Genomic DNA, 16327 nt, shown 5'->3' on the forward strand with positions numbered 1-16327 from the left:
TTAGTCACCTGAAGCGCTTGTTAATACTTTTCAATTGGTTAAATAGTTATAAAACCCAACGGACACACTTTCAGGTAGGGTAAGTGATTTTAAATAAGTGTTAAGTAGCCTTCTCATTGCTAGAGTGTTTGCTCATGTCTCTCCAGCTCTTTATTCAGCAGAAAATGCATGTTCAGGTCCAGGATATACATTTTATCCAATCAGGATAGAAAACTCGGGATACAGATTAAACAAGTGAAAATGGAAGTGATGACACAAAGAAATGAGCAGACACAATTGGAACTAGAACACTATAAAAATGAAGCTGATGAATGGGTACTCTCTCCTGATTGGCTCAGATTTTGTCACCTACCTAAGTTGTATTATTATGTTTATTGAAGAGCCGGAGAGACATGGAGACTCCTGTTACTGAACAAACACGCTATAGCAATGATTGATTACTATCAGAATATAGAGCTTTAACTTTTTAACAAAATGTTTTGTTTCAACCAAAAAAAACATCACGTACCCTACCTTTAACCACTTCACTTGAAAGAAATGTTCAAAGATAGCAAATGTTCGCCTCTTTCCGCTAATGTGGTTTGACGATCTAGGACGACAAAGTAGGGCACTCATTTATGAAGAAAAACATGAAAAAGGTTTCTGCAACATTTTTAACATTTGTACAGTATCAAATATTTAAACCATGTCATATTATACCTGACACAGATCAGTCCCACACGTCAGCATTATCTCATTATAAAACACAAAACGTTCTGAAGAACTTTTTCTCACTTCTAAAAAACAAAAACAAGGATAAAATCCCGCAATTAAATGTTGAGTAGTCTGTGCGTCAAAGACGGGGGCGTCAGTTGGGTATGGCAAGGTATGGCAGGTGCAATACCTTGGTTCCAGGAAAAAAAAATCATGAATAGTAGTCTCTGCAGGTGTAAGACTATTGTGTTTGTATTGTGTTAGGTAGGTATATATATATATATGTATAGGTATAAGGGGTTTTGGGGGGTTTTGACCCCCAAAAACATTTGCCCGCGCGCCCAGGATAGTTGTCCCTTATTTTAATCTCTGGGAGTTGGCAACACTAACCTTGCCATACGTTAGCTTTTGCTGAACTGACTCCCCTGGCAAAGATAAGATCAGAGAGAGAAGGATGAGGCTGGCTGGACACTGTGTCAGGCACCCAGCAAACTGACACTGTGGGAGCCAGCCAACCATAGACTGTAAAACATATGGACAGCGTTACGAAAAATGCGAAAAATAGACTCGGAAATAAATGCTCGTAAATTGGGACCAGAGCAGGGGTGGGGAATTAATGCTATTGGTTGTGTAGCTTGTCAATCAAATCATCACAAGGTACCACGCCCCTCCTACAGCATACCCTACTTTATCATACATTTTAAAATATATGGGACCATAATTTACCAAAACACATATCATGGTGATTGAAAGAAGACTTTAAACTAGCGACTGGAAGCATATAGTATTTATGACAATGTTTATAAAGGTAATAAAATCAAGTGTAAAGTTGAATAGAGTCTAATTCTTTCTGACACCAGCAGGGGTAAAACAGCGAAACTACAGGTCATTCAAATACAGGTCTCTCAAAGTGGAGTGCAGGGACCCTCAGAGGTCCTTGAGGGGGTTCCAAATGGACCAATACAGCTCTGTAACTCTGAAAGTTATGGGGATCCTTGAAATGTTTGAGAACCAATGGTCTATTTAGAACATGCAACAGAGTGTTAATTGGGCTTTAGGCTGCCTTAGCGCGTCTAATATCTGGTCTAGAGGGGCGGGTGCAAAATCTCCGGAGAGAGAATCCGTGGGCTCCCATTGGTTCACCGATCTGTCCATCAGCACCCAGTGCAGTATTGAGCGCCACTCTGGTTGGTTGGGGAGATGAAAGGGTGACTCCTACTTTCTATGCCAGGAACGTCAACAGGCTGGTCCAGGCTCTTGAGCAAAACGCGAAGGAAAATAAAAGCCTGGAGATCGAGCCTAATAGGGGGCTTTAACGGGCCCAGCCCCAGCCCCTCCCTTCAGGAGGAGCTGCTGCCGTCCTCCCCGCTCGACATGAGGCTCCCCGGCTGGAAGGAGAGGCTGGCCGGCGAGGAGACGAAGGAGGGAGAGGCGGGGGAGGAGACCGGGGGGGAGGTGGCGCAGGAGGAGGTGGCGCGGTGCCTGCCGAGATGCTGCCTGAACTCGGCGGTGAGGAAGTAGTAGAGCAGCGGGTTGAGGCAGCAGGAGAGGCTGGCCATGCACAGAGACACCGGGTGGAACCGGAGGACGGCGGCCGCCGTGGCGCAGTGGGACACCATGTCCTGCGACACCATCAGGTAGAGCAGGAAGTTGAGGTGGTACGGCGCGAAGCAGAACAGGAAGAGGGCGGTGCAGGCCAGCACCATGCGCAGAGCGCGCCGCTTCTCCACCTCGCCGCCTTGGCTGAAGAGCACACACAATCAATCATGAGTCAACTTCATTTATAGCAATACCACAAAAAACAATATACGTTGTTACAAGTAAAAGGCCTGTGTTCAAAATGTTACTCGAGTAAAAGTACAAATGTATTGGCATCAAAATATACTTAGAGAACCAAAAGTAAAAGTACTAAAATGTTTGAAAATAGCAGATCTACAAGCTCGCAACGCGTCGCGCTGCGAGATTGTAGATCTGCTATTTTCAAATAGCCTATGTGTAATATAGAGCTAAAGTGGTTAATGTATGTTTTATAATGTAATAATTTATATCTACAAAGTAACTAGTAACTAAAGTCAAATAATTGTAGTGGAGTAAAAGTACAATATTTGCCTCTGAGATGTAGTGGAGTAGAAGTAAAAGTACTGAAAATTGGAAATACTGCAGTAAAGTAAAAAATAAATACCTCAAAATTGTACTTGCAGTACTTGCAAGTACAATCCGTCTGTCTGTCCGAATAAATAGCGGCTGCTGCAGTACATGAGCTACAGGCAGCACTAGAACGGCACACACAGGCCTTCATGCAGGAAAAAACTGAAAAGAAATAGTCGTACTTGTCCGTCTGTCTGTCCGACGAGGAGGAGGAGCTGGAGGAGCTGTACAGGCGGAGGAGGAGGCGGGGCTTAGAGGGGGGGAGCTGACGGCGGGAGGAAGAGGAGGAGGAGGAGGCGTGGTGTCTGTGGCGGAGGAGGGAGCGGGCGGTGCGGACGGAGCTGTAGGCGATGGCCAGCAGGGGGAGCAGGAAGGCAAACGTCTCGCCCAGCGTCATGATGGCCACGGCCTGCCAGAGAGGCAGCCGGCGGACGGGGAGGTCCTTGAAACAGCCCTGAGCCCCGCTGTGAGCGCTGGAGGAGCCCGGGTACGAGGAGGCTGGGGGAGGACGAGAGCCTGATGTTAGCTATAGCATTGGTTCTCAAAGTGGGGTCCCGGGGACCCCCAGGGGTCCTTGAGGGGGTTCCAGGGGGTCCCCAGCAAAATGTGTGAATATAGCATCACAATAATTTAGACCTTTTATACTTTGGCTATTCAAAAATAGCAGATCTACGAGCTTGTAGATCTGCTATTTTTGAAAAATCTTGAAGATTCGCGCAAATCTTTGAATATATTTCTTTTAAAGCGAACATTCTAACAATCATTCCACTGAAACTGTCTTAATAGACATGACTGATGCCTGGCTTAATGCTCTTGATCATGGTAAACTTGTATCCATCTTACTTCTAGATTTTACTGCAGCTTGCGTTTGACCTGATCGATTACACAATTTTAAGTCATTATGGTTTCAGTCAAACTTCTATCAACTGGATGAAATCCTATCTGTATGGCAGGAAGCAGTCCGTCTATGTCAACGGCTCATTCTCCTCTCCACCATAGACTGTATAAATGAGATGGACAAACCCCCTCCGCTGCTTTCTACAGACCGAAAATGAAGCCTTTGCTGCAAAACTGTAGGTCCGCCATCTTTCAATACGCGTCAGAATGAGTTCAGACCATTATTGGTTGGGTAACTTGTCAATCAAGAGCGGGGGGCGGGGAATGAATGCTATTGGTTGTGTAGCGTGTCAATCAAATCATCCCGCCCCTCCCAGAGAATAGCCTACTTTATCGTCAATTTTATAATAAATAGAACCATAATTTAGCAAAACGCATATCCTGATGATTGAAAGGAGACTTTAAACTAGCGACTGGAAGCATATAGAATTTATGACAATTTTTATTACAGTAAGAAAATCTAGTCTAAAGTTTGTCAAAAAACCCATTCACTTGCGCTAAAATAAATTCTTTCTGAACTCACAGGTCGGCGCAGGGTAAAACAGCGCCACTCTGGCCATTTTGTCGGCCTCATCGTAAATATCTCAGCCTTGCCCCTTGCTCTCCACGCTTTACCAACTGCGGCATCCCGCAAGGGAGTTGTCTTGGGCCTCTGTTATATATCATATTCACAAACGATCTTCCATTAGTATTAGTCGACTCAAGTGCACATATGTTTGCTGACGACACTACCATCACTGCAGTGGCTCAGTCACAAACCCAATTACATGAATATTTGACAAATGATTTTAAACGTGTTGCCGAATGGATAGATAACAATAAACTGGTATTAAATACTAATAAAACTAAAAACATGGTTATATGTACAAATAGAAAGAGAAAGAGATTGGGGCCATGGAGCCTATCACATGGTGGGGTTCAAATTGGCGAGGTATCGGAGGTTAAGTTATTGGGAATCAAAATACAAAACAACCTCTCGTGGACAGCCCATATTACAGATATATCGAAAAAGGTGTTGAAATTATCGGGAATGGTGGGACGTATTGCAAGGCTTCTCCCTAGGGATACTTTAAAAATAATATCTCATAACTTAATTTATAGTCACATTAATTACTGCTGTGCAGTCTGGGGCAATGCAGCTCTTGGAGACATTAAGAGACTGCAGATCACATTGAACAGGGCAGCAAGAATGGTCTTAAGATGTGGATATGAAATTGGTACGGTTGAACTGCAAAGCATAATGGGATGGCCCACAGTATCTGAATGTGTGAGACAGCAATCTTTTGCACTGATTACAAAGATTAATGTGTCTAACAAGCCAGTTAGTGTAAGGAATCGGTTGACATTAGTTCGTGACAGTCATCTGGTCAACACAAGATCAAGATGCAAAAACCACTATGTTATACCTAAAATAAAAACTATCATGGGAAGCGGATCTTTTATTTTTAGGGCGGTCAAAATATGGAACTCATTGCAATAATTTGGATGTTTGTTTAATGATTCGTGCTTTTTTCTTCTGTGTCCTATTTTTATAGTAATAAATAGTTTTTACAATGGTATGCGGTCAGGTCTAGGCCTGGCTCAGGGAGGAGGACGCCCCTGCCATGCATAGTCCACCATGGGTATCCATGCTCATCCCTTAGGTGCAACAGGCCTAAGGCCTAGTAGTAGGTGTGTATGTGAGATGAGTTACATCTTTTTATTGTGTAACTCTGTATATTGGTACTGTTTTTACATTATGGTATGTTGCAATATGTTTATTGTAATTTTTATCAGTATTGTACACTGTACGTATGTAATGTATTGTATTTCTGCTTGCTGGACTCTTGGAAGATTAGCCTCGGCTAAAAGAGATCCAAATAAAATGAAATCAAAACACAAATCTTTGCTTTTGGGAGTCCCTGGCACAACATATTTTCAGATGGGGGTCCACGGCCAAATATATATCAATTTGGGGGTCCCTGGCATGAAAAGGTTTGAGAAGCACTGAGCTAGAGGACAGGGGTGATGCAACTTTGATGATGGAGAGGGCCACTATATTTCCACACTCACTCAAGAGGGCCACATTGCATATATACTGTCAGGCCATTCTATGTCACACAAAAAGTAGCAAAAATAGCCGATCTACAAGCTCAAAACGTGTCGCAGTGCGACGCGTTTTGAGCTTGTAGATCGGCTATTTTTGCTATTTTTGTAATTGGAATCCCGAAAAGTAACATTTTTATTTAATTTCAAATGCATTTAGTTATACTTATGTTAACTGTTAACATCAATAATATATCAGTATTCCGATATTAACCTACGCTGCGGGCCACCAGTTGCCCATGTATGCTATAGGACATTGGTTCTCAAAGTGGGGGTTCGGGGACCCCCAGGGGTCCTTGGATGGGTTGGACCCGCCCCTCCCCCCCACGCACTTTTTATTTAGTTCAGTTAACGAAAATGTTTTAAAAATGGTAGTTTTCGTTATTGTCTCCGCCAGAGGTGGAGAGTATGTTTTCGTCTCCGTCCTTCCGTGTGTCCGCCAAGCTAACATTGGTCAAACTTCCCGTGACACGTGACAATATGTTGAAAGGGTGTGCTTTGATTGGCTAGCGAGACGCATGACGAAATAGAGGCCTATAAATAGGTGTGTCACTTCAAAAAATCATTTATATTTTTTGAAGTGAGCTTCCATCAGCCAAGCTAACATTGGTCAAGTGACACGTGACAATATGTAATATTGACAGGATTAATGGAGAGTATCTTTGTCTCCGCCAGAGGTGGAGAGTATGTTTTCGTCTCCGTCCTTCCGTGTGTCCGTCCGTCTCAGCCAAGCTAACATTGGTCAAGCTTCGCGTGACACGTGACAATATGTTGTCACCAATGCTTTTGATTGGCTAGCGAGGCGCATGATGACATAAAAACCAATAAATAGGTGTGTCACTTCAAAAAATCATTTCTATTTTTTGAAGTGAGCTTCCATCAGCCAAGCTAACATTGGTCAAGTGACACGTGACAATATGTAATATAAATAGGTAAGACAGGATTAATCAGGAACAGTACTGGCGGAGACCTGTGCTCCGAGGAGCACACTTTCTAGTTTATTTATTTTTCGTTAACTATAATAACCTTGCTCCTGGGTGGAGGAGGTGTTGTGGACCATGTGGAGGTTCTCCCGGGGGGAGGAGGTGTTGTGGAGGTTCTGGTGGGTGGAGCTGCCGCTGCTCCTCATCAGGATGAAGGGCGTACAGGCCACGCCCACGACCACCCACACCGCCATGCTGATGAGCACGTCGTAGCGGCGGCGCCAGCGGCGCACGCAGAACGGTTTGAGCAGGAACACACACCTCTGCACACTGATACACACCTGGAAGCACACACACACACACACACACACACACACACACACACACACACACACACACACACACACACACACAGGTCACAATTATGGAGGAACAGTTATTTACACCAGTGGTTCTCAACCTGTGGCCCGGGACCTACTGGTGGGCCGTGAGGATATTGTAAGTGGGCCCCTAAAATAATTGGCAAAAAACAAGAAATAAATATGACTTGACAGTCATATTATTAGCAGCTGCATTCTGTATTGTGTGTGTGTGTGTGTGTGTGTGTGTGTGTGTGTGTGTGTGTGTGTGTGTGTGTGTGTGTGTGTGTGTGTGTGTGTGTGTGTGTGTGTGTGCGTGTGTGCGTGTGTGTGTGCGTGTGTGTGTGTGAGTGTCCTGGGCATGACGTTAAACTGCCCCGTTGTAACTACCACCGTTAATGTAGTAGGTGCACATTTAAGATGCATTTGCAACTTCTGGGGACCGTGTGCTTCATTGCGATCACAAGCCTGCATACAAGAAGGCGCTGCTCACCGATGGAGTATACCCACAGCCCACGCGGGTCTTCCCAACAATAGCTAAGATTGAAGTCAGTGTGAACATGGCCAAAGAATAACTTAATAGCCAAACTAGGTCTAATGAAGCACGCTAGCATTTAGGCTAACCCTCCTGCCTGAGGCTGCAGTAAAAGTTGCACTGTCTGTGAATGAGGGGAGCGCAGCGGAGCACGGTTACTGCGGGGGGGGCGGGCCGTCTCCCCATTCGTGTCGCCATTGGCTTAAAGGAGCGAAGGACAGCCAGGACAGCCAATGACACTTCGGTGTCACTTAGGTGTCGGACTGTGTCTCAGCCTGTTTGTAGAGCAGCAGCTTTGCAGCAGCTGCGAAAAAAGGTTTTATTGATAATGTAATGAGGGCTCATTATTACAGGCAGCGTTGCCATATTTTTTGAGAGAAATAAGCAACCAGGTCTAGGAAAACAAGCCCAAAAGAAGCAACTTAGGCCACATGAGCACTTTAAACCAGGGGTCTTCAACCTTTTCAGGCCAAGGACCCCCTAGCTGAGAGAGAGATGAAGCAGGGACCCCCTCTATATTGTATAAAATTGCGTTTCAGATTAAACTTGTTTTCTGTTTACTTGGTCTGCTCTTTTTTTCCCTCTACACCTATACCTCTTTGCCAAAAATAGCCGATCTACAAGCTCTCAACGCCTCGCAGCGCGAGGCGTTGTGAGCTTGTAGATCTGCTATTTTTGGCTAAAGTTCTCCTCAGAAAAAGCATGGTAGGGTTCAAGTGGTTAAGGTAAAAAAATAAATAAATCATATCACACAAAGATTTGGCGGACCCCTTGTAGTAACTCTGAGGACCCCCTAGGGGTCACGGACCCCCTGTTGAAGACCCCTGCTTTAAACCTATACTGTATGCATCAGCTATTTGAAAATAGCAGATCTACTTGTATCGGCAAAAACTCTTGCAAAAACAATGATATTTTAATATTTGTTTTAACATTCTAACAACACAAATGCACAAAACATTTTCATGAAAGTATTTGAGAACCGCTGGTTTAAAAAATAGTTAAAACATTTGGAAGCAAGCCTAAATAATCAACTACACTTTAGAATAAGTCTCATAACATAAGTAATGACTATTTCAGTACAAAACTGCATCTTTTGCCTGGCTCCCCTATTCTGTATGTCAATGCTATGTGACAGAGCCTGTAGGCTACTCTGCGCGCCCTGCAACCTCTTTGACAAAAGCCGACCTGCAAACTCACAACGGCTACTTTTGGCAAATGTTCCCGCCAGAATAGGGATGCTAGGGTTCGAGTGGTTAATGACATTTGTTCGACTTCCTGGTTCCTGAGGTGCAGATAAAGGAGAAGTTGGAAATATAACAATGAGAACTAGGGTTGCCAACCAACCGTACCTTGAAAAAGTGTCCCTTGTTGAACTGATAAAGAGAGACACATACATGTGTTCCTTATTTTTGGGAATCAACAATCATCAATCATACAAAAACCGAAGTCAGTGAGATTTAATCTCTTTCATGGGTGTTTCTTATTTTTCTTGGAAATAAGGGGGGGACAAAATGTCAGGGTTCAGTTTGTCGAATATTATTATTATTGTTTTTAATTAAATGTGTGTGATTTGAAGACAGTGCTGTATTAGTCTGTATTGCTTTTAGTGCCTTTAAGCTTTTGCTGAACGTCAGCACTCTAAACCTAGGTTCCCAAACTAGGGGTCGGGACCCTCAGTGCGGTCCCCAAATAATTTTGGGGGGTCCCCAGATGATTAGCTTAATGTGCAACATTGTTTTCTCACTCAACAGTAAACAAACCAACAAACATAAGTGTATACAGTGTATCCGCACATTTATAAAGTTACTATTTAATTACCTTTAAGACCTTTTTTAATACCAAATTGGCCAATTTGTCAAATATTATGTAAGAAAGAGGCAAACATTGTCAAAATAGCCGATATACAAGGTCACAACGACAATGTGAGCTTGTAATTCGGCTATTTTAACAATATTTGCCTACAATTCCATGTGGACATTAAGCCATGTGATGTGTAGGTTTTGTGGTATGTTGTCATGTTTATAAATGTATATTTTGGTGTTAATCAAACATCGGCTTGTCCCAGCAAACTTTCATATCTACTGTATGAGTGGCTAGTGTGGGTACATCCCATAAGCCAGAGGGACAGGAGCATTGTAATTGGCTAGCCTGGCAGCACATTTGATCCCATAGCCTGGAGGGACAATTGCTCTTCAATTATGAATGATAAAATATCACATATTTGTCAAATATTTGAAAACATTTGAAAACTATTCAATAATTTAATTCTACAAAATATGACACTGATCTGCCTAGTGGTGTGCAAGATAGTTGTGGACACATCACGCGCGCTCGCACACACACACACACACACACACACACACACACACACACACACACACACACACACACACACACACACACACACACACACGGCTGCATGTATGATGTCCTGGCAGAGATAATTAGGCTTTCTGTGCGTTCGTTGGGAACACGAGGAGGCTCTTTTGGCGTCGACTCAAATCACTTCCTCTTCCCACGCTGGCTTTTGGCAAAAATCACACATTTGATATTAGCGGTCAAAGGGAGTTTATTGACACGATGGACATGATGGAGCTCAACTGGCTCAGCTGTGAGTTTAAAACTCTCATTCTACATGTTACACCACTCACCAGGAAGGCGATGGAGGCGTACATGTTGAGGTACTTGAGGTAGAAGCAGAGCAGACAGACGCTGCGGGGGAACGGCCAGTCGTGGGTCAGGTAGTAGTAGATCCTCAGAGGTAAGGACAGGATGTGGGCCAGGTCCGCTAGCGCCAGGTTGATCATGAAGATCACCGCCTTGCTCTTCTTACTGACAGAGAGAGAGAGAGAGAGAGAGAGAGGATGGATGTGTGTGTATCAGTGTTGATGTTGTCGACTAAAACTGTGACGACATTTTTTCGTCAACTACCTTTTTTCACTGACGAAAACTAGATAAAAAACTAAGCTATGATGACTAAAACTATGACTAAATTATATATTGACAATTTCATCAGCAAATAAAAACTAGACTAAAATGTTAGTGAGGGATCTAGTGGAGAAGAGATCCAGTAGAACTAAAAGACAAGTCATTTTATGTTTGGTTGCGCTCGGGTGTTGCGCTCTGAAAATAGCAGATCTACAAGCTCACAACGCGTTGTGAGCTTGTAGATCTGCTATTTTCAGCATCTAACCAAGTGTTAAATCAGCCATTATGACGCCATCAAGGCACCGCCAAAATACGTTTTAGTCGACTAAATCAACTGTAGATTTAGTCGACTAAAACTAGACTAAAACTAAAACATTTCAGATCACTAAAATGTGACTAAAACTAAATGAAATTTTACTCAAAATAAACACGTGTGTGTGCGCGTGCGTGTGCGTGTGCACAAGCGTGTGCACGAGCGTGTACCTGATATGTCTGCAGAGGACCCACAATGCAACAGTGTTGAGCAGTAGTCCAGGGATGAACAGGATGAGATAGAAGTATGTGTACAACTGGTCCATGTGTGTGTCCCACACTGTGTTGTTATACACACACTGAGCCATACTGTCACACGCGCACACACACACACGCACACACGCACACGCACACGCACGCACCCACACACACACGCGCTCACATGATCAAACTACAAGGATGTTCTACAATCTGACGAGTGACGGATTGATTTCCAATCATTGATTGATCATTGATTGATCAGTGACATCCAGTCCAAAGTCCTTCACTCAGGTCCACTGGTACCTGCAGAACACATGAGAACATGAGACAAGATATTAAGACAAGACAAACGTACATTGATGATTCACATCATGACAGCAACAGCAGTGAGAATTAATGTAAAATGAAATGAAATATTATGAAATAAGATAAAATCTTTACACTTGGTGGCAAAAATGGCACACAATCAACACTTCAGTGCAATAGTATATTATTAGCAGGGACATGTTTTGGCCCGTGGACCCCCATCTCAAAATATTTTGTTCCAGGGACCGGATCTACAAGATTTGCTTTCTTAAAACGCACTCGGTGCCGCACTATGAGCTCATATACTGTATCTGCTATTTTTGAAAAGCCAAAGAAATCCAAAAAGACACAGAGGTGCGTTCCTGGATTGGGGCGGCCATAGCTGAGTGGTTAGTGAGCCCTAGGGAGCCAGAGGCCCCAGGTTCGATCCCTGAGCAAGACTCTTAACCCCTAATTGCTCACAGGTTCTCATTGGAAACAAGACCGCAAGGACTTTCATGAACGACCTGTTAAAAGGAATTATCCTTATCCTAATGGCCTGTGACCTCTGACCTTATGTCACATGATGACACATCTTTGACCTCTGCCTGTGTTCATGTGACCCCCGGAACACATGGAAAACATGATAGAAGTATCCTGTTTTAAAAGAGTGTGTGTGCTAGTAAATCATCTGCACCAGGCTGTATAGTATGTTATGTTATAAATCACAACCCCCCCCCCCCCCCCCCCCCCCCACACACACACACACACACACACACACACACACACACACACACACACATCTGCCCCCAGCATCAGAGCAGGAAGTGTGTGTGGGGGAGAAAGACGCAGCAGTTGCTCTGCTTATCAACAGAATCGTTTCAGAGCCTTCCTCCTCCTGCCATCAACCACACACCCACACCCTTCCTGTGTCCCTCCCCCAGAGAGAGAGAGAGAGAGGGGGGGGGGGGAGAGAGAGAGAGAGAGAGAGAGAGAGAGAGAGACTGAGACAGACAGACAGACAGACAGACAGACAGACAGACAGAGACCTGTCTTTAACCAAGTAGCTCAGCCTCAGTAGAGACATTACACTCTTAAAGGGGTAGAAGCAACAACATTATATGGGGCATGTTTTGACATGTTTTTAAGATATTAACAGATATAATATTAATATTAATAATATGGTCCTCGCCTCCTTTGTGGAATATGTCAGTGGTTCTCAACCTGTGGGTCGGGACCCCGAGTGGGTCCCCACATGATGGGAGGGGGGCCCAGATGACAGTGAAGTGACCTTTTTAATACCTAAAAAAAAAGAAAGAGGCAAAAATTGTGAAAATAGACGATCTAAAAGCTCACAACGCCTCGCTTTGTGAGCTTTTAGATCGTCTATTTTCACAACAGTGATGTGATATGATTATTTTGGGTGGGTCGAGGCCTGAAAAGGTTGAGAACCACTGGAATATGTCACTGTATGTCTGCATACACAGTGAAATGACGTATATGCATTTAAGTGCCTTTGCTCAGGGTCACATTCAACACATTGCTGGCCAGGCCTGGAATCGTACCTGCAGGGACGACTGAGGACTGCGGTTTCACTCTACCTGGAACTCTTCCAGGTAAAGTGAAACCTCTCTCCTCACCATGTTTTCAACGGAGCCATTTGCAAAGTGCTTTCTTCCTTGCTTTGCATCGCTGATGAAAAGTTATGATGAATGGCAATAAAAAAGGAATTTGAACTTGAACTCACACCTGCAACCGCTGCTCCAATTGATAGCTCTTTCCTTTTTTTGTTTTTGTTTGGTGAGATCTAACGTAGTTATGGACAGAAAATCCTCCACGATGTTTTTGTCCCAAATAGGCCGCCGTAGTGTTTGCAAAAGTGACGTGGATGACGTCACGGGTGAAATCTCGCCTTGTGAGACATCCGGAGAGGCGCGTCCAACATTCTGTCCATGTTCTGTCCCCCCCCCCCGCCAAAAAAAGCTGTTCAAATACACGATCTAGTGCAAGTCTCATAGGCTCGGGGTTTTTAGCTGCGGTCGACTCGGGATGGAGTTATGATTGTTTTCGACTGTACCAGACACATGAACTCATTCTCATGCTATACAACAAAAATGTGGAATGCCCTACCTAAAGGAGTAAAGGAGTGTAAACCCTACTCACTTTCAAAACTGCCCTAAAGAATCACCTTCAGGAGGCTGCAATTCCAAACTGGCCCCTGTCAAAGTCTTAACCTACCGCCCCCCCCCTCCCCTCCTCCTAAAACGGTCTATTGTACATATTTCTTGTTTTTCGTACCAGTAACCTGCAAGCTGATTGTATGACGTTCTGCATAGTAGTGTATATTTGTATGTCTTCTTAAATGTCATCATGATGTGAGTGCGTGGGGATCTCATTTTAAATAAGCCATTGTGCTTTTATGAGCGATCCAGTTTAGAGGACCGTGTATTGTGAACTGTACTTCCATGTACTGTTTCCATGTCTTTCTAAATAAAGTATTCAATCAATCAATCAATCAATCACCCACTCGTCCTAGGATTATCATAATATCATAAAGCAGGGGTGATGCAACTTTGATGATGGAGAGGGCCACTATATTTCCACACTCTTTCCAGAGGGCCACATTGCATAATAGCCTACTGTCGGGCCATTCATAATGTCGGGCCATTCTATGTCACACGAAAGTAGCAAAAATAGCCGATCTACAAGGCATAGTAATGTCAGTGTACAGTAAAGTACAGTAATGCAACTACATGAAGTAATGTAGGCCAAGATAAGGCAATTGAGCTTTACACAGAACATCCAGCAAAGGAAACACAATTATAAAGTGACGTTAGGATCCATAAAACAAAAGAAGTAAAACATTACAGTCAATTTAAATCTTTGATTGCAGATCTACCCACAAATGTCTGTAACTGTTTCTAATTTTGTTTTTGTTCTGAATTTATCATTGATATGAATATTGATGTTGTATTGATGTTGTACTGTGCTGTATGTATCTCGACGACACTGCAAATGAGGGCAACCTCAATGTCTTTCGAGAATACATAAAGGTTTGATTGATGCAATATTTTCAAAAGATTTTTATACATTCGAAAAACTTCGAAAAATGGAACATTCTGCATAATTAGTACTTTCTACTTTTGGTACTTTAAGTACATTTTGATGCCAATACTTTTGTACTTTTAATCAAGTAAATTTTGAATTCCAGACTTTTACTTGTAACAGAGTATCTCTACATTGTAGTATTCATTGATTGATTGATTGAAATTTGTATTAGGCAAAAGAATGTAAAACAACACAGTTACATTTATAACACTTCATTTTTTTTTTCTCACACAAAACACAACTTTTACCTAAAGGGGACTTTTGGACCACGGTTCTCTTACCTTTTCTATGATGTTATGATATCTTAGGATGAATGGTACAGTAGAAAAATGTCATAACTCCATCCCGGTTCCACCACAGCTTGTGTGCCAATAGGCCTTGCGCTAGATTGCCTATCTGAATAGCTTTTTTTTTGGTAAGATCTGACGTTCATAGTGACAGGACACTACGCAACCGAAAAAAAAGTCTCGATAGACGAGATTGAAATCTCGAGATTTCAATCTCGTCCAGAGATTTTTTGTATAGTGTTCTGTCACTATGGACGTCAGATCTCTCTCTCTAAAAAAAAACAACAACTATTAAAATATGCGATCTAGCACAAGGCCTATTGGTGCACGTTTTAACCCATTGAGACCTGAAGCCGATTCTACATCTCAACAGTATTCTGAAAAAACGTTTCTATATCAGTGGTTCTCAATCTTTTTCATGTCAAGGACCCCCAAAATGATATGTATTTTGTTCCAGGAACCCCCAGAAGCAAAGATTTGAGTTAAAAATGTTCGCTTTAAAAATATATATATATTCAAAGATTTTCACGATTTTTCAAAAATAGCAGATCTACAAGCTCGTAGCGCAGCACTCGGTGCCGCGCTATGAGCTTGTAGATCTGCTATTTTTGAATAGCCCACAGTGTAAAATATTGCTTTTTAGCTCAAATCTAAAAATGACACAATTCCAGGTCTTAAAGGAGAATGTTGGACAAAAGTTTTATTACCTTTCCTATGACGTTATGATATCTTAGGATGGATGGTACTGTAGAAAAATTGCATAACTCCACCCCTGGTCCGCCACAGCTTAAAAGGTGCGCGGATAGGCCTTAGGTTAGATCACATATTTTAATAGCTTTTTTTTTTTTTTTTGAGAGAGAGATCTGACGTTCATAGTGACAGAACACTGTCAAAAAAAAAAAAACAGAAGTCTCGCTAGACAAGATTTCAATCTCGTCTAGCGAGACTTCTGTTTTTTTTTTTTTTGTTGCATAGTGCTCTGTCACTATGAACATCAGATCTCAAAAAAAAAAAAAAAAAAAAAAGCTATTAAAATATGTGATCTAACCTAAGGCCTATCCGCTTCAACTGTAAGTGAGATCCCCCATTCTAGTGAATGAGGCAGCTTAGAGGGCTTTTAAGCTGTGGCGGACCAGGGGTGGAGTTATGACATTTTTCTACTGTACCATTCATCCTAAAATATCATAACATCATAGAAAAGGTAAGAAAACCGTGGTCCTAAATGCCTCTTTAAGTAAAAAATTGTGAGTACATTTTTCCACCACTGGGTACAATGTGGCCATTCAGGTGAATGAATCCTCTCCAAGAGAAGCCGCTCTACAACTAATAAAAGGTTGGATTACTGTTAACCTACCTCCATGCATGAGGGTCACCAGGGGAGAGGAGAGGAGCGGAGGGGAGGGGAGGGGAGGGGAGGGGAGTCGAGGGTCAGCGATGTCACACTCCTTCACACTCCTGTGTGAGCGGCCGGATGACGTGGTTCCACTGGACCAGGATCACAGCCCTGTTGATGAAGCCTCTCTGTGCCCTGCTGTGGCACCGTGGTGGCACCGTGGTGGCACACAA

The 16327-nt window shown here is 43.1% G+C and overlaps 1 protein-coding gene across 3 annotated transcripts; it reads right to left on the reverse strand.

Moving 5' to 3' along the window:
- Positions 1–324: 324 nt before the first annotated feature.
- On the reverse strand, positions 325–16327 carry p2ry10 (P2Y receptor family member 10). 3 transcript variants are annotated; one of them, XM_084085591.1, is made up of 6 exons: positions 16116–16327; positions 11052–11189; positions 10292–10472; positions 6850–7087; positions 3024–3357; positions 325–2436 (listed from the first exon to the last, which is right to left on the reverse strand). In XM_084085591.1, the coding sequence occupies exons 2-6, from the start codon at positions 11186–11188 to the stop codon at positions 2034–2036; spliced, it is 1293 nt and encodes a 430-aa protein (XP_083941717.1). In that variant the 5' UTR covers position 11189; positions 16116–16327; the 3' UTR covers positions 325–2033. The 3 variants fall into 3 exon arrangements, with proteins under 3 accessions (XP_083941717.1, XP_083941718.1, XP_083941716.1); XM_084085592.1 differs by lacking the exon at positions 16116–16327 and having other exon boundaries at positions 3024–3339; positions 11052–11373; XM_084085590.1 differs by lacking the exon at positions 16116–16327 and having other exon boundaries at positions 11052–11373.

This window comes from Gymnoscopelus microlampas, assembly GCF_963454915.1.
Source record: "Gymnoscopelus microlampas genome assembly, chromosome: 18".
In the NCBI taxonomy this organism is placed as follows: Eukaryota; Metazoa; Chordata; class Actinopteri; order Myctophiformes; family Myctophidae; genus Gymnoscopelus; species Gymnoscopelus microlampas.

Coding starts and splice junctions, on each gene's coding strand:
- p2ry10 (XM_084085591.1), bottom strand. CDS start 11,188: ATGGCTCAGTGTGTGTATAACAACACAGTGTGGGACACACACATGGAC. Junction 3,358..6,849: donor CTCCTCCACCCAGGAGCAAG/GTTATTATAGTT, acceptor AGCTAACATCAG/GCTCTCGTCCTCCCCCAGCC. Junction 2,437..3,023: donor TCGGACAGACAGACGGACAA/GTACGACTATTT, acceptor TGTGCTCTTCAG/CCAAGGCGGCGAGGTGGAGA.